At 53.5% G+C, this 18,507-nt stretch overlaps 1 protein-coding gene across 2 annotated transcripts in view; it reads left to right on the forward strand.

The window, feature by feature from the left end:
- LOC146300930 (zinc finger protein 516-like) overlaps nucleotides 1-16,443 on the forward strand; it is a 25,584-nt gene extending 9,141 nt beyond the window's left edge. For both annotated transcript variants that reach the window (XM_084707615.1, XM_084707607.1), the window contains exons 2-5: nucleotides 6,924-9,359; nucleotides 11,801-13,165; nucleotides 15,534-15,638; nucleotides 16,300-16,443. In XM_084707615.1, the coding sequence (XP_084563741.1) occupies nucleotides 7,559-9,359; nucleotides 11,801-13,165; nucleotides 15,534-15,638; nucleotides 16,300-16,394 (3,366 nt within the window). In that variant the 5' untranslated portion in view covers nucleotides 6,924-7,558 and the 3' untranslated portion in view covers nucleotides 16,395-16,443. The remainder of the gene's footprint in view (nucleotides 1-6,923; nucleotides 9,360-11,800; nucleotides 13,166-15,533; nucleotides 15,639-16,299) is intronic.
- The last annotated feature ends 2,064 nt before the right edge of the window (nucleotides 16,444-18,507 follow it).

An 18,507-nucleotide genomic window follows, 5' to 3' on the forward strand; every position in this document is an offset into this window, starting at 1 on the left:
ATGAGCTGTGTCTGTCTATTAGAATGTTCGATTGGGGATTTTTTGTTGTTGTCAGATGAGTATTATTGATTAAGAGAGACAGACTCCATTAGATGTCGTGCATAAACACACACGTGCACACACAAACTCTATTTAAAGAGCTGGCTAATCCCATCAGATTATACCTGGCCCACTACTGAAAATCACCCAATTTCTGTTTTAATCTGAGGGTTGTTCTCTGGGGCTAGGTCTGAGAGAGAGAGAGCGGTAGATGGAAAGAGAGAACAGAAGTTGCGTCACTCAAGGCATGTTTGTCCTCAATTGTCTCCCTCAAGAGATCTGTCGCCGCGACGACGGGAGTCACCTGCCCGCCTGGTCACCGTGACGACAGAGCCGGTAGCGTTTGGGAGAGTTAAAGCCCTCAGCGGTGTTGCACAACAAACAAGGATTACTCTCCTCTTCCACCTCTATCAAGCCTCCCTGTCTGTCTACCTGCTCCTTCGCTTACTCTCTCTCTCTCTCTCTCTCTCTCTCTCTCTCTCTCTCTCTCTCTCTCTCTCTCTCTCTCTCTCTCTCTCTCTCTCTCTCTCTCTCTCTCTCTCTCTCTCTCGCTCGCTCTCTAACCCAGATTCTGTCTCCTGGAAGTGGCTGGGTACTGCTTTATACACTCAACACCTTCCCTCTCTGTCTTCTCACCGCTTCTCTCTTTTCTGTTCCGTCTCTTGCTCTTTTCCCCTGTAGCTCCCAGTCACTTCTGCTGATCTCTCTCTCTCTCTCTCTCTCTCTCTCTCTCTCTCTCTCTCTCTCTCTCTCTCTCTCGTGTGGTACCCGTTGCTCTTTCTCTCCTCCCTTCCTCCTCCTGTGTTCTCTGTCCTTCTCTCTTTCCCCGCCTCTCCCCTCCCCCCCCGTTCAGTGTCACCTCTCCCTCCTGCTCCCCAGTGTTCAGGCTGGACTCTGGGTGGGCCAGTGAGCAGGCAGGATGCCAGTCATTCCGCCAGACAGACGGACAGACTTACAGACTGGCAGACAGACAGTAAAACTGCCCTTCAGTCAGTCAGTCGGTCTTATTCTTCTTCTGTCTGTCAGTGTACGTGTGTGTGTGTGTGTGTTGGTGGAATGCTGTGTGTCAGTAGGGAGGGGCTCCCTCGGGGAGCACCCAGGGGTTAACGAGTGGTGTGAGAAAAACAGGCAGGACTGCGAACGGGAGGGCTGTGTGTGCTTTGCGAGCGAAAGAGAGAGTGTGGACTTTAGTCGGGGTTAGTGAGAAGTTTGATATCTTCCAAATTTGCATTTTATGTTAGTCATGATCTAAACCGTAGTACGATGCCTCCAAACTAGGCACACATCCACGCACTGTATATTGGAAGTGTTGGCTGTAGGGTAGATGGTTGGAAGAGACCCCCCCCCCCCCCCCCCTAAAAAACAAACCAAAAAACAACACGTACACACACCGACACACAAACACATCTGGCTCGTGGACTCCTAATCCGACCAGCATGGGTTGCTCCTCCAAATGTAACTTGACAGTGTTGACCCAAACACCTGCTACAATCCTCTGACCCTGACACACATACACTCTTACACACATACACTCTTACACACACACACACACACACACACGCACGCGCGCACACACACACACACACACACACTGTGGACCATTCTCTAAAAAGCTCACGAAAATAAAGCCCCCTCCCTCCCTCCCTCCCTCCCTCCCTCCCTCCCTCCCTCCCTCCCTCCCTCCCTCCCTCCCTCCCTCCCTCCCTCCCTCCCTCCCTCCCTCCCTCCCTCCCCTCCCTCCCTCCCTCCCTCCCTCCCTCCCTCCCTCCCTCCCTCCCTCCCTCCCTCCCTCCCTCCCTCCCTCCCTCCCTCCCAGCCTACTTAGGGAGGACAAGGGGGATAGAGAAGAAAGGGGGGGGCCCATTGTCATGTCTATCATGACACATTAACACTGGGGGTGGGGGGTCCGGGGGAGTGGACGTCATTGGGACATGCAGAGGTGGGGGTAGGGATGGAGGGCTGGGAAGGGAGGGCAGGGGGTGTGGATAATGGAGGGTTAGGAGAGTTTCAGAGAGATATAGATATCTAGGGCTTGTGGAGTGGGGAAGAGGGATGGAGGCATGAAGTGATGTGGACAGGATGGAGAGACCGTTGCCCCCCCAAAAGTTGCTTGTTATCTCCTACTTGTATATCCTCCTATCTTTTAGACCCCCTCTCTCTCTCTCTCTCTCTCTCTCTCTCTCTCTCTCTCTCTCTCTCTCTCTCTCTCTCTCTCTCTCTCTCATACACAAATACACACAAACACACACACGCACACACACACAGTAAGGCGTCCAGCTGGCAGAGTGAGAGGCCCAGTTTGGTCATAATGGATTATTGATTGGACTGAGAATCCATTGACTAGTCCACATACCACCACACTCTTAGTTCTGTCTCCTCTCCTCTCCCCTCCCCTCTTCTCCTCAGTCTGATGTTTAAAAGGCTCTCTGTGTGTTTTGCTCTGCGTACGTGTGTACATGTGGAGCCCTGTATGGGTCGTTTTCAAACTTCCTGTATGGAGCCGTGTTAAATGCACATACTGTGTGTGTGTGTGTGTGAGACAGAGTTTATGTTGGGCTCTCAGTATGAATGGAACAGGAGACTCAGTCTTTGTGTCCAGGGCCTATATAACCCCTCCTGAATGGCCTATCCCCCGCCCCCTTCTGTCTCTCTCTCTCTCTCTCTCTCTCTCTCTCTCTCTCTCTCTCTCTCTCTCTCTCTCTCTCTCTCTCTCTCTCTCTCTCTCTCTCTCTCTCTCTCTCTCTCTCTCTCTCTCTCACACACACACACACACACACACACACACTGGAGAGAGTCAGTGACATCATCAGAGACAGAGAGATTGTTAGTGTTTCTACCATCCTTCACTGATCCCTGACCTGTCAGTCCATCCAGTCAGATTCATCTGTCTATCTGTTTGAGGATCTCCCTTCCTGGCTGTCTCTCTACCTGTCCGTCTGTCTCTCTGCCTGCCTGTCTCTCTGCCTGTCTCTCTACCTGTCTGTCTATCTGCCTGCCTGCCTCTCTCTCTGCCTGCCTGTCTCTCTACCTACCTGCCTGCCTCTCTGCCTGCCTGTTTCTTTACCTGCCTGTCTCTCTAAATGCCTGCCTGTCTTTCTACCTGCATGCCTCTCTGCCTGCCTGTTTCTCTACCTGCCTGTCTCTCTACATGCCTGCCGGTCTCTCTATCTGCCTGCCTCTTTGCCTGCCTGTCTCTGTACATGCCTGCCTCTCTGCCTGCCTATTTCTCTACCTGTCTGTCTCTCTACACGCCTGCCTGTCTCTCTACATGCCTGTCGGTCTCTCTACCTGCCTGTCGGTCTCTCTACCTGCCTGCCTGTCTCTCTACATGCCTGACTGTCTCTCTACATGCCTGCCGGTCTCTCTACCTGTCTGTCTCTCTCTGCCTGCATGTCTCTCTGCTTGTCTGAGTGCCTGTCTCTCTCTGCTTGCCTGTCTCACTACCTGTCTGTCTGCCTGACTGCCTGCCTATCTCTCTTTCTGCCGGTCTCTCTCTACCTGCCTGCCTGTCTCTCTACACGCCTACCTGCCTGTCTCTCTGCCTGCCTGTCTGTCTTCCCAGGATGTTGTTAGAACAGCTCCAGATGTCCCAGGAATCTCCCTGGGATGGAAATAGACCCTGAACGGCCCCACTGAAGGATGGGAAAATAAGAGCGGATTTCCTTTCTTCCTCCCTCCCTCCCTCCCTCCCTCCCTCCCTCCCTCCCTCCCTCCCTCCCTCCCCTCCCTCCCTCCCTCCCTCCCTCCCTCCCTCCCTCCCTCCCTCCCTCCCTCCCTCCCCCTCCCTCCCTCCCTCCCTCCCTCCCTCCCTCCCTCCCTCCCTCCCTCCCTCCCTCCCTCCCTCCCTCCCTCCTTCTCTCTCTCGCACTCTTTCTCTCCCTCTCTCTGACCCTCAACAGTTAGACTCCCCCCCCTTGTGAAGGAGAGAGTGTCAAAGAGAGTGCCAGTGTGTATGTGTGTCAGTGTGTGAGACAGACCACTAACCTCCTGTAGTGGCCTGTTTTGATTGACTTGGCCAGGGCTAGGTACGAGGAAAAGCATTGTAATATCTCGCTCCAGGCGTAATGGCTATCCAATGGCAAGCAATCAATAGGTCTAATCAATAAGGAAAGGAAGGAACATGGAATCAGACTGGAAACCCAGTGAAAGGAAGGAAGGAAAACATGAAGAAAGGAGGAATGGATGCTTGGAAGGAAGGAAGGAGGAAGGGATGGATCGATCCAGATGATGCCGTTGTAATATGTTGGATGAATGGATGGATGGTATGCAGGAGGGAAGGAAGCAAAGAAGGATGGATGGATGCAAGGATGGATGCAAGGATGGATGGATAGATGAGGGGTTGGATGATGAATGGGAAATACCGTCCTCCTGTAGATTGTTTGAGCCACTGGCTGCTGAGATTGTGTTTGGGTGAAGGAGTGTTCTCTCCAGAGATCCCTATGGTGACTTAATCTCATTAAAGTTTAATGTCGCCCATGTGACTGTCTGGTGCATGACAGGCTTAAGACAGTCAGAATACTCCTCCCCCACTCTAATCAGCATGTTTAATTCCAAATCAGGTCCTTATCCTTAATATCCGGAAAATGTTTTACATCCAAACAGGTCGAAATCAATTCGAAAGGGACATTTAGCGAGAGAGAGACAGAGGGCGATGGGAGAGGGGGAGAGGGGAGTAGAATGAAGGGATGGATGTAAGCCTGTGGAGAAGGAGGGTGCTGATGTTACACTGAGGAGGCCCAGTCATGTTGATGTCAGTCCGGCTGGTTCGGAGCCCCTTCATCTCCCCTATGTGACGTCAAGACAGGCTTTCCAGCATGTCCGCTCCCAGTGTCAAGTGGTGTCAAGCGTTCTGACTGGGGATTCTCCTTTCTGTCTGACTGTGGAGACAGTGACTGACTGTGGAGACAGTGACAGACTGGAGACAGTGACTGACTGTGGACACAGTGACTGACTGGAGACAGTGACTGACTGTGGAGACAGTGACTGACTGTGGAGACAGTGACTGACTGGAGACAGTGACTGACTGTGGAGACAGTGACAGACTGGAGACAGTGACTGACTGTGGAGACAGTGACTGACTGTGGAGACAGTGACTGACTGTGGAGACAGTGACTGACTGTGGAGACAGTGACTGACTGGAGACAGTGACTGACTGTGGAGACAGTGACTGACTGTGGAGACAGTGACAGAGTGGAGACAGTGACTGACTGTATACAGTGACTGACTGTGGAGACAGTGACTGACTGTGGAGACAGTGACTGACTGGAGACAGTGACTGACTGTGGAGACAGTGACTGACTGGAGACAGTGACTGACTGTGGAGACAGTGACTGACTGTGGAGACAGTGACTGACTGTGCAGAGAAGAGTTGAGAGGACTCAGTCTCTTGGAAGCTGTGTGGTGTTCGGCCATTTTAGGTGCAGCACTCTCAGGAGTTGAAAGTGAAACTGCACTTCAAGGTTTAGTCTGCTACCTTCCCTTATCTCTAGTTGACACACACACACACACCATCCGCTTACGCTTAGGCTCAATTATCCACTTATAATTATAATTAAAGTCAGCTTATAGGGGGAGTGATGATTGCCGGATGACATATAGAGGATCCAAGAGCAGCACATGTCCATCATATCTCTCTCTCTCTCTCTCTCTCTCTCTCTCTCTCTCTCTCTCTCTCTCTCTCTCTCTCTCTCTCTCTCTCTCTCTCTCTCTCTCTCTCTCTCTCTCTCTCTCTCTCTCTCTCTCTCTCTCTCTCTCTATATATATATATATATATATATATATAATTATTCATCCTGTTATTCTCTCTGTCCATCCCTCTCTCTCTGTCCATCATAGCCTTATGCCTTTGTCTCTCAGAATGTTTCTGTCTCCTAGTCTTTATGTCTTTCTCTTTCTTTCTCATTTTTATTTTTTTCTTCCTGTTCTTTTGTGCTTCCCTTTCCCTCTCTCCTTCCCCAGTCTCTCCCTCTCTCCAATCTAGCTATTGAGTGGGCAAAAGAGAAAGCAAACTGTCAGAAGAGTTACTTCCTGTTGTGTGCTTATGATCGCAGTCATGAGATTGTGGCAGTTGAAGCATGTGTGTGTGTTTCTTTGTGTGAGAGAGAGGGGAGGGGTTTGGGAGTGTGTGTGTGTGTGTGTGTTTTTGTGTGTGCGAGAGAGGGGAGGGGTCTTTGTGTGTGTGTGTTTTTCTCTGTGTGTGTGAGAGTGGATGGGGTCTGTGCGTGTTTGTGTGAGCAAGAGGGGAGGGGTCTGTGTGTGTGTGTGTGTGTGTGAGAGATAGAGATAGAGAGACAGAGAGAGAGAAAGAGAGGGAGGAGGGGTGTGTGTAGTGGCTGTGCTGATTGAGCCGATCTAACCTATCTCTCTCCCTGCTACGCCGTGCGTTGCAGTTGTGTAAAGAAGTGTTGACTCAGCCAGTGTGGCGTCATGGCCGGACACACACACACACAAACACAAGAACACACACACACATACAGGCAGACAGGCAGGCAGACATCTTAACAGACATGCATCAGACCCCTCTACATATGTTCAGGTGCTTTTGACAAGAGGCAGTATGCAAATGTTAAACAGATCCCTGTTGCTGTCGCTTTGTCTAACACAGTGCTAACACTTTCTCTGTCTCCTCCTCTCTCTCTCTTCTCTCTCTCTCTCTCTCTCTCTCTCTCTCTCTCTCTCTCTCTCTCTCTCTCTCTCTCTCTCTCTCTCTCTCAATCCATCTCTCTCACCATGCTCTTCTATCTCTTTCACCCCCTCATTCGGCCCCACTCCATCCCCCACTCTCTATGTATCTGTCGGTCTCTCTCTCCCTCCCTCTTTTTCACTCTCTCTCTCTCCCTCCCTCTTTTTCACTCTCCCTCTCTCCCTCTCTGTCTCTCCCACAGATTGGTGTTATGTGAGTGAGGACAGCGCTCTCCAATACCAAGTCCTTTCTGCTACTGATGAGCTGATAACCAAAGCCAGAGACCAGCTTGAGAAGACGTGTGCAGAAATCAGCGCTGACACCAACTCCACAGAGGCCTGCTACCCAGGGAGACAGCCACCAGAGAGTACAGACACACAGCAACAGCTAGATGGCCTGATGGATGTTAGTGTATACCACAGCTGATTGTGTTTGACTTAAAGCTGGCTACAGTGCCTACGGTACTAGCAAAAGAGCAGGTCTGTTCGTTGTCACTGAAGTTCACTTATAGGACGATCTAAATAAAGATGGATGTAGGGCCGTGGTTCTCCTGACAGGAGAAAGCTAACTCGGGGTCCAGACATTAACTGTAGCCCTATTAAAGCGAGCCCCCCTTCAGGATAGAGAGCCTTAAGAAACACAGAGACTGACAGATTGAGCTATATGAGCAGCTGCAGATAGCATTGGGTTCAGAGTTAGCAAGCTAAAAGAATTAGCGTGCTAGCAGAGTTAGCTTGCTATCAGAGTTAGCAAGCTAGCAGAGTTAGCTGGCTAGCACAGTTAAAGAGCTAGTTGATTTAGCTTGCTAGCCGGCTTGGGGGAGGAGAAAAGAGCACCATGAGCTCCAGAGACAGCGGTGAAGAGGTAATGATGGAGGCCCAGCCTAGCCTGGAGGAAGAAGACATGGATGGAGGAGAAGGAGGGGAGGCTAGTCCAGCCGAGGCAGAGCCGGGGGAAGGTGGCGAAGACAAGGCTGCGGCGTACGACTGTAACGTATGCGGTCGTAGCTTCCCTTTCCAAAGCTCTCTGTCGCAGCACATGAGACGCCACACGGGGGCACGGCCTTATAAGTGCCCCTACTGTGACCACCGGGCCTCTCAGAAGGGCAATCTGAAGGTACACATCCGCAGCCACAAACTGGGCACGCTCATCAGCCACCACCCCGAGGACGACGAGGAGGGGCCAGAGGAGGAAGAGGAGGAGGGGTCAGAGGAAGTGGGCGTGTCCGAGGGTCTGGAGGGCGGCACCAGCCCCACGAAAAGCAGCTCCGCCTGTAACCGCGTGGTCAACGGCGACAGCTCCGAGGAGAGCCGAAGGAAAGTGGCGGCGAGGGGCGTGAAGAGGGAGAGGTCGTCGGAGCGGCGGCCATACCGCTGTCGTCTGTGCGGCTTCGAAACTCAGAGAGAAGACCAGCTCCTGAGCCACATCGAGAAAGTTCACATCACGGCCGACACCGACGACCCGGACACTCCCCAGAGCCAGGGGGAGACAGAGACCGGGGGGGAGGCCGGGGGGGAGGCCGTGGGGGAGGTCATACAGACCGACGGGACGTTCCCATGTGAGACTTGCGGCCAGGTGTTCACCCAGGCTTGGTTCCTCAAGTCCCACATGAAGAAACACGCTGGGATCCTGGAGCACTGCTGCAAGGTGTGTGGCCGTCGCTTCCGAGAGGCCTGGTTCCTCAAGTCCCACATGAAGACCCACAACAGCTCCAAGTCCTCGGCCAGGAGCAGGCCCAAGGTCGAGTCTGAACCTCCTGCCACTATCAACGACGTGGCCCAGGGCCCTGAGGTCTCTCTAGGCACGGCAGGCCTGGGCCTCAGCCTATACCAGATCTGCTCCAAGTGTGGGAACATGTTCCATGACAGGGAGAGTCTCAGGGCCCATGAAAAGGTCCACAGTGTGGGGCACATCCACCAGACCCAGACCCAGAAGCATGACCAGGAGGACGTCCCTGCCGCTAAGAGACTCCTTCTGGACTACCTCAACCTCCAGCCAGCCTTGGACCCCTCCGAACCCTCAAAGGAGACCCCACAACTGGGCTACAGGATCCCTGAACTGGACCCGGTCTGCAGCTACCAGGCCTGGCAGCTAGCCACGCGAGGCCGGGTCCTGCAGCCCCTGGAGGTGGGGCTGAAGTCCGGGGACCGGAACCCAGGTGACGAGGCCCTGTCCGGGGCGGCCGTGGTCTACGAGAAGGAGAGCAGCCGTTTCGTCCTGAAGGGCCAGGAGAGACGCGGCTCAGCCCGACGCGGCAGCGCCAGCAACCACTCCCCGGGCGACCACACCCCGGAGAGCCTGAGCGACTCGGAGTACCGTCCGTCCTCGCGACAGGAGCGCCGCCGCTCGTCCCAGAGCCAGAAGTCCAACGAGTGCTTCGAGTGCGGGAAGGTGTTCCGGAGTCGCCACCAGATGGTCGTGCACCAGCGCGTGCACCTGCGCAGGGATGGGGGCGGCCGGGGGTCGTCCGGCGGGGAGAGGGCCGGAAGGGGGGACAGATGGGGGTCGACCAGTGACCCGGAGTCTGGTTCCCCCAGTAGACCAAGCACCCCTGGTTATGGAGACTCCCCCCCGCCCACCTTAGCCCTGGGAGAAAACGGAGCCGCCATGGGTACTGCCAACCCTGGAACACTGACAGGTCCGTGTGTTATTTATACTTTTAATGTGATTTCATTTACCCTCTTTTTACGTTAAGTTAGGTGATTGAGTTAGCTTATTTGAAATGCAATGTCTCTTATACAAACTAAACTGTCGATGTTAAGTAGAGGTCAGGTTCTGGGAATGTGTAAAATACATGAGGTGGCTACTTCCTGTTCAGATCTCTCCAACTAACTGACTCTGACAGTCAGTTAGCAGCCAACATCTGCTGCTGAAACTCCTATTGTGCAGAGAGCCCCCGCCTCCACCACATAGTGGTAATGGGAGACAGGAGACATCTAGTGGCCAGAGGCGAAAGTGCACCTCTCATGTTCTTCAGTAAACACACCATATACATAAACAACATTAAATCATGTTGGGTCGTTACATTCTCATTACTATAAACCCGCTCTGCTGAAAAGGAAAAAAAAAATGTTTTCCACAGCAGAGCCAGGATGAAATATAGATTGCTGGATTGATGAAAGCCAGTGCTTTGAAAGCGGGTACACAATAGCAGGGAGAATTTTAGGAATGCCTGTCATTTTTTTTCAACTTTCCACCACATCGAAATAAAAGTCCTCGCACTTCAGTCAGGGGAGATGCAATCTCATCCTATGAGAGACGACCGTCTGGAATGCCGTGGTTCCCTAGGTGACTGCGTGAAGTGTGTGTTGACGTCGGGGCGTAACTTGTTGAAGGATGTGTGTGTTGTCGTCGGGTTCTTACGCTGCGGTGTGATCAGAGCCATGCACCCATGTCCTCCCTGGTGGTTTAACATGTCAGAAATAGAAGCTCTTCCTCCTTCTGCGAGCAGTGTGCTATTTCAGCTCTTCCTGGACCAGGAATCCCCCCCCCCCCCCCCCCCCCTCGCTCTTATCGGTGTCTGAATGTGCTGATAGATTTTTTTAAATAAAAATCTAAAAATCTGTCACCCTCTTTTCCTTTTTAGCTCTCAGCTGGAAGTAACAAGCTGGAAGTCAAAATAACGGTGGCTACTTACTGGAGGATGGTAGTGCTTGACAAGGCTGTGGCATTTCTTTTCACACTTTTGACTGTGTTAAGTCGAGCTTCAAACTGTGTCGTGATAAATACTGCTCTTTTCCCCAGAAGGGGGTGGTGTCCACTTCCTGATTTGCTTTCTGTGTACAATAATAGTACTCTCTCTTCCTCTTGTTGTAGAAGTGTAACATTAAGGGCGAGTTGAACATTCCATTCTAGAATTGGTTTTAGAAGCAGCTCGGCCATTCCAGAATCCATTTCTATGTTTCTAGATCCGCTCCCAGATGTAGGGATGGCACCCTCGCGAGGTCAGGGGGCATGAGGTCAGCTCCTCCCCCAAAGTCCGCCTGCCTCTCCGTCTCCTGCCCTGCAAAGCTACTTACCTAATCCTGCCTGCCAGTCACCCATGCTCGCGCCATACACACACGCTCACGCACACACACGCACACACACATACAACACACACACACACACATACAACACACACACACACACACACTCCTCTCCAGGTCTAAGGGATTGTTTTATTTATAGAGGGAGATTCTTGATGGAGGTGCACTTAGAGGACACAAACAGTCAGATAAACCTGGTCAGTGACACTGATCTGTTCAGACCTGCTCTCAAGGTCAGCGTTCAGTACTGAGTGGTGTTCATGATGTTCATAGCGGACATAAATAATGCTCAGTTGGCTCAGCTGGTCACATGCAGATGACATGTGGGGTGAAGGGATGCTGTGACCACAGGCTTGACAGACTGACCCTTGTCTCTGAGTAATACACACACACACACACACACACACACACACGCACACACACACACACGCATGCAGACAAGAAAGAAAGAAGGAATGGACGAAGAAAGGTGAAATGATCCAAATGAAAGAAGGAAGGAAGGAATCTTTTTAGAGGGATTTGAAGCGGGCCAAAGGACCTCTCACTTCCTGTTCTCAGGGCCTGACTGTGCTCCACCATGCCCTCTGAGTCCTCCACATTCCAGCCTGACTTTGTGGATGTGTGACGGTGGCCAAGCCAACACAGTACACAGATGCCACCGAGTGGTGAACTGTTGCGATTACACCACTGAGTCCTGACTGGAGTTTCGTCATGAATTATAAGAGATGCTGAATTATAAGAGATGCTGTCTGATGACACCATGTTATACATCTGTAGATTGAACATATTTTCAAAATGAAGGGTTCAGAAAAAATATTTTTATATGATTGAGCTAAAACACTTGGTCGTAGTTTCTGTCATTTAGAATTTCATGTTACAGTAATACTCGCCCTCTGGTGGCCATGAAGAAACATCTTTTTTTTCAGGATTCAGTGTGGAGATCTGTTTGCGCCGCTAATTCGAACAGCTGAGTTTCAAATTGATTGAGCATCATATGTGTACAATCTAACTGACCTCTCGCTGTGTCCTCCCTGTCTTCTTTTCCTTTCAGACGTCAAGCCGTACGTCTGCAGCCTGTGTGACTTTGTCACCCCGGAGTCTTCCGTCTTCCTGTCCCACGTCCGCCTGGTCCACACCCCAGACCCCCACACCCAGCACAGCCCAGACCCCAGCCCCAGCTCCACCCGAGGGGATCCAAGTGGCTACCCCAAGCTGAAAAAAGCCCTCCTCCAGGGGGGGACCCACTCCTCCGACCCCCACCCCTACCTCTCAGCCCGCACCCCCAGGGACAAGCGGCCCAGCCAGCCCCTCTCCCCGGCCGACCCCCACCTCGCCCCCGTGGACCTGTGTGTCAGAGAGGGAGGCCAGCGGGGCCTGGCCCCCCAGGGGAAAGGCCCCCCCAGCCACAAGTGCTCTTTCTGCTCCCACAGCAGCCACTACCCGGAGGTGCTGTGGATGCACCAGGCCGTGACCCACCGCATCAGCAGCACCTCCTCCACGCTGGCCCCCCCCTGGGCCCAGGCGGCCCCCGCCAAGGGCCCCAAAGACAAGCCCTCCTCTTCCAGGCGACGCACCGGCCCCCCGCCCGTCCTGGAGGGTAAGGAGTGCCCCCCCCTGCCCCCCGTGGTCCGCACCCCCCGCACCCGCCCCCCCGCGCCGGCGGCGCCCAAGAAGGACGGCGAGTCAAACGGCCCGCCCGCTGCCGCCTCCTCGTCCTCTTCGCCGGCCTCGTCCGCCTCCTCGTCCTCGCGGAGGTCGTCCTCCGGGGCTGGCCAGGGCCCGCGGCCCTCCCAGCGGCCTGCAGGGGGCAGGGGGGCAGAGGCCCAGACCTCTCGCTCCAGACCCAAGGTGGAGATGTATCCCCGGGCCTCCTCCTCCTCCGCCGGCTCCCTGGACAAGAGCAGGGGCCCCTCCCAGCGGTCTTCCACGACCTCCAGCCCCAGCACGGGGTCTGGGTCCGGGGCCCGCCTCCTGGACCGATACATGCTGCCTCAGGAGGGCCTGGGCTTCATGCTCTCCAGCAAGCACGGCCTGGCCGAGTACAACCGGGCTCAGACCTCCGCTCAGAACCACAGCCAGTCCAAGACCGGCTCCTCTCACCCCAAGTCCAAGTCTCAGTCTAAGTCTCAGTCTCAGGCCCAGTCTAAGTCCCAGTCCCAGTCCCAGGCCCAGTCCCAGTCTAGGACTGCCAGTAGGCCTGCTACCCACAGCAGCAGCTATGGAGCCTCCCAGCCACACAGGGGCGCTCACAACACCTCTTCTTCTTCTCCCGTGCCCCGTGGAGGCATGGAACAAGAGATGATGACTGAGACTACTCCTATTGACATCCTCAGCTTCCTAAAGAACTACAACCCCCATGAGCTGGCGGCCCTCTACCACCGCTGGGGATCGGCCAATCCCATGCTGGATCCAACAGGTAAGGGGCGGGGCTAAGGCAGCCAGACCTTAGCTGTGTTTTCTATATTTGCAGATCGGGGTTTGCTTGTTTTACTTTACGGTAGTAATAATACAACAGTGCAACAGTCATTAACATGAATAATTTTCGCCTAATAAAATACACCTCATACAATTGACAGCTGATGTTAAATATACAGCTGGACTGGACTGTGATTACTCGTTGGGGCCATAAACATCCACACACACACACACACACACACACACTCCATCTGGCAGCTAAAAAGCCTCTATCTGGGGCAGTGTGTGTGTGTGTGTTTTGGCAGTGCGAGACGTGCAGGAACCTTTGTGTCGGTGGGGTCTGGGAGGCACGCTTGCTCTCCTCCTCCACTCTCCCAGAAAGCTGTCAAGAAGGTTTTAGGTCTCGACTCACTCTGCTCTCCTCTCCTCCAGAGAGATGGAGGGAGGGATGGAGGAGGACAGCGTGAGAGAGGAAGAGAGGAAAGACATATTTACAGAGTACATATGCAAAGAAAGAAAGATGGAAAGAAAGAGGAAGAGCGAGAGAAAAAGAGACAGAGAGAGCAAGGGAAAGGAAAACAGAGAGACGCAAAGAAAGAGAGAGGAAGAGAGGTCGACAGAGCGATGAGATATAATCATTAAGCCAGCAGCTGTTTCAGAAATGGTCATTACAGACCAACCTCCATATTTGCCTGTTTCCCTGTGTTCTCCTAAGGTCAAGTGGGCCTGTTTAACACACACAGCTGGTCCGCTCGCGCCCGGGGTCCGAAACCCCCCTCCCCACCTTCACCACCACCACCCCACCCTTCCAGCCCCCCCCAGCCCTGCCATGCCAGCCCTGGCCCCCCAGCCGGCCTCCTTCTGACCAACACTCTCAGACACGGGCCTTTGAGTCACATGCTGTAACGTGACCTTTTTTTGAGCAGGCGAGGGATTCTGTTGTTTGTGCGTGTGTGTGTGTGTGTGAGCGAGTGTGTGTTGGGAGGGATGGAGGCAGTGTATCCAGAGGCCAGGACCAGACCTGCCACACACACTCTCTGTCACCTCTCTTCCTCTCCTCCTCTCCTTCCTCTCCTGTCCTCCTGTCCCCTGCCCTCCACTCCACTCTGTAGCTCCCACGGGCACGGCTCAGGTATATGCTACCCAGCACCGGGGGGGGGGGGGGGGGGGGGGGGAGCAGGGGAGGGGGAGATCTCTCCAGGTGTGTGTGGCAGGGAAGAGGTCATAGTGGGGGGGGGGGGGGGGGTCGCATATGGATGATGGAACAGCTCTGGTCTCTGTGACCCGCCTGTCTCCCTGCTGTCTCTCTGCATCCCGTGGCCCGCACACACACACTTACACACACACACACACCTGACATGTGACACGCGGGTGGTGAAGCGGGCACATCCCAGCCGGGGTGTTTTAATTGGCTGTAATTTATGCATGGTGTGTGAGTGTGTATGTGTGTGCGTGTGTGTGTGTGTGTGCTGTCAGGCACTGAGATGATGGTGTGTGACAGATGCAGTGCAGCCTCAGGAGAGAGACGCATGTAATGACACATTAGACATACTAATGATGCCTTACCCCCTCTCTCTCTCTCTCTCTCTCTCTCTCTCTCTCTCTCTCTCTCTCTCTCTCTCCCTCTCCCTCTCCCTCTCCCTCTCCCTCCCTCCCTCCCTCCCTCCGTCCTTTGCGCCCATGCCCTCTCCAGCCACATCTACCCTTCTCTGGCCTGGCGCTCTCTTCGTCCTGTCATCCCTCGTTCCTCTGCTCCTCACACACACCTCCACATCATCCTTCCATCCCCTCCTCTCTCCCCAGGCCCTCTGATGAGAGAGCTGCTGTGTTCCACTGCGTAGTCGGCCTTATCTGCAGCATGACAGCTCTCTCTCTATGTCTCTCTGTCTCTCTCTCTCTCTCTCTCTCTCTCTCTCTCTCTCTCTCTCTCTCTCTGTCTCTCTCTCTCTCTGTCTCTCTCTCTCTCTCTCTCTCTCTCTCTCTGTCTCTCTCTCTGCTCCCTCTATCTGGAGAGACTATCGCCACTCTAGGCTATTCTATCTCTTATCTGTGACTCATCTCTTGTATCCAACAGTCTCTCCGCTGTATCTTCACGCTCGGTCAGAGACACAGATCAAACATCATGTCTTTGAGGCATGTTTGATTTACCTGAGTGGGCTGTTTTAGGACTGTTCTGGTTGTGCAATCGTACTGGGCGACCTGAATCAAGTGCGCGCAAAGTAATAACCCCATGTACAGTATGAATGCAGGGATTTGTAGTTTTAACCATGGGGGCCAGTTTAGGGATTTGTAGTTTACCCGTGTTGTCCGGATGTGTAGTTCCGCCCTGTCGTCCTGTGCTGTGTTGACCGAGGCTGTGTGTTCCACAGGGATGCTGCGTTCTTTGATGGGCCAAGGCGAGTACGGCTGTCAGGAGTGTGGGAAGAGCTTCAGCCAAGCCAGCCTGCTCCGCCTGCACATGAGGTCACACGCAGGTAAACATGGAGAGGAATGCACGCACACGCGCACGCACACGCACGCACAAGCTTCCTCGACGTCAGTCTGGATGGCATGTGACGGGAGCAAGCAGAGTTAAGTAGCAGCTTTACGGAGAGTGTGACGGATGTGTGAAGGATGTGTGGCTTAGCCTCTGATTCAAAGTGACAGGGGCCAAATGGTTAGTGATGCAGCGATAGTTCTCACCGCACACACACACACACACACGTACTATCTTTCTCCCTTCTCCTCTTTCATCCCCCCCCCCCCACACACACACACACGCACACACACACAAAGAGGCATGTGAAGGCAGCTGTAATTAATGTTGTCAGCGCTGGACGTGCTGCTGGTGGATGGGCGCGGGCAGAAAGGCCAGTCACCCCGAGGCCTGCATTAGCATGGAAGTGTCACGGCGAATCTCTGGCTGTTTGCCAGCACACTGACGCCTGTCTCTGACTCGCCCCTGCTACTGTCTGTGTGTGTGTGCCTGTGTGTGTGTGTGCCTGTGTCTGCTTTGAGGCCTCGTCCTACTAATGTCACGGGTCTCCCCGGTGTTGTTCGTGACTGTAGCAACTCCTATTGAACCCGACCTCTTATCTCCCTCCCCTCTTCCCCGCCATCCCTTCTTCCCTTCTCCTCCCTACCCGCCGTCTGCAGGTCACGATGGAGTCCAACGGGGTTCGGACGCTCACACCTCCTCCTCCTCCTCCTCCTCTTCCTCCTCCTCCACAGAGCCTCCCAAACAGGTATAACAACACACACACCCGCCCACCCACACACACACACCCAGACACACCCGGTACCCGAGTCCCCAGGACAGACGGGGGGCACCCTGTCATGGCGATCCAGCCCTGACACAGCTCTTTTCGTCCTCACCTCCCGCACCGGTGCAATGCCATCGGAGGGAGCGATACAGAGATTGAGGGATGGAGGAGGAGAAAAGGTTGGGGGAAGGATGGAGAGAGAAACAGAGGGGGAAACGGAGGAGTGATAGGATCAGAGAGAGATATAAAAGAAGAACATATGAGTATAGAGAGAGAGAGAGAGAGAGAGAGAGAGAGAGAGAGAGAGAGAGAGAGAGAGAGAGAGAGGGGGGAGTAAATATGGAGCGCTGTGGCTTTCGAGGGAGAGGCAGGTCTGTGCGTCGCTCCTCTATCTTCCTGCATCATCCCTCCCAGTGCTCAGCGCATGCTATGAATGATGGGAGAGCGAGCGCCGTCAGAGGCCAATTAAATGTAGTGTTGGTGCTTCTTTACGGCCAGACTAACCTTTCCTGTAATTTACTGCACTGCTCACTTCTGGCCAGCCAGCCAGCCAGCCAGCCAACCAACTCACACTTTCTGCTCGCAGGATGACGTTGTGGAGGTGCTCTCCTGTCTCTCTCTCTCTCTCTCTCTCTCTCTCTCTCTCTCTCTCTCTCTCTCTCTCTCTCTCTCTCTCTCTCTCTCTCTCTCTCTCACACTCTCTCTCACTCTCTCTCTCTCTCTCTCTCTCTTTCTTTCTCCCTCTCTTTCTTTATTTTCTCTCGTGTAAATCTCTCTCTTTCCCTCCTTCGTGTTTCTCTCTCTCTTTTTGCCTTTGCTCCCTTTCATCCTCCTCCTCCTCTTTTCTTTCTTTCTTTCTTTCTTTCTTTCTTTCTTTCTCTGTCTCTGTCTCTCTCTCTCTCTCTCTCTCTCTCTCTCTCTCTCCCTCCCTCCGTCCTGTCTCATCTTGCCGTACCTTCATCTCCTTTTAGATCTGTGTGATTAATTGAGTCTTTTTTTGTTGTTCCTTCCCCACCACGCTATTATGATGTATGATAGCGGCCATCTTTCCTGTCTCTTCTTCTGGGGGAGGTGGGAGGGGATGGGGGGAGGGGGGGGGCGCTGGGAGTCATTTGTTTCCCTGTTTGATATTCTTCCATTTATCAAAATGATAATTAGGTGCAATTAAATGGCAATCTCATTTGTTTTGTTCAGGTGTGCGTTGCTTATTTATGCACTGGTGTCTGTGCCATTGTAGGTCACTCTAATTAGAGGGGGAGGGTGTGTGTGTGTGTGTGGGGGGGGGGGAATAGGGGGGTACTGATTGAGAGATAGAGAAAGAGAAATGGAGAAAAGAAGGACTAGTTAGAAGGTCTGAATGGAACAGCCAGGGAAGGTATCTCCTTCGAAGGCACACTCACACACACACACACACACACACGCGCACACACACACACACACATTTATTTCCTGTGCTGTGCCTGTGGGTGGTGGTGCGTAGAGGATTCAGGAGGAGATCCTAGAGAGAGAGAGAGTCACCTGGGTGGTGCATCAGTATTCTGCAGGGATGGCGTGGATGCATCAGTCATGGTAGTGCTGCATACAGCCTCCTCTCGTACTGAGCCCTTCAGAAAAGGAACCTGAAGATCCAGAAAGTCCAGCCCCCCTTATGCCCCTGCCTCAGCGACCCCCCCCCCCCCCCGCCCCCTCCCACTATGCCAAGACGAACCCCCCTCCGCCTGCCCCAAAGACAGAGCGCCCCTGAGAGCCACGCCTCTATAGACTCCGCCTTAGAGTGACTCTCGGCTGGCGACCTCTGACCTCCTAGCCCTTTAACCAGCTCCTCCGCGACCTCTAACAAGCTCCCCAATGACCTTTGGTGGAGCTCTGCTACGACCTCGAACAAACCTCTCTCACAACCTCCAAAGAACTCTCCCGCGACCTTCAAAGGGGCTCTCCAATGACCTTCAACAGCATGAGGAACCAGGATCACTGGGAGAGAGAGAAGACGTGACAAAGGAGGGGTCGAAGCAGAGGAGAAAGAGAAAAGATTGGGATGAGAAGAGGAGTGAAAGTGTGACTGTTAGTTCATCTGTGAACCCAGACATGGAGTTTGGCTTTG

Source organism: Hypomesus nipponensis, chromosome 2 (assembly GCF_054491055.1).
Source record: "Hypomesus nipponensis isolate SF chromosome 2, ASM5449105v1, whole genome shotgun sequence".
Lineage (NCBI taxonomy): Eukaryota > Metazoa > Chordata > Actinopteri > Osmeriformes > Osmeridae > Hypomesus > Hypomesus nipponensis.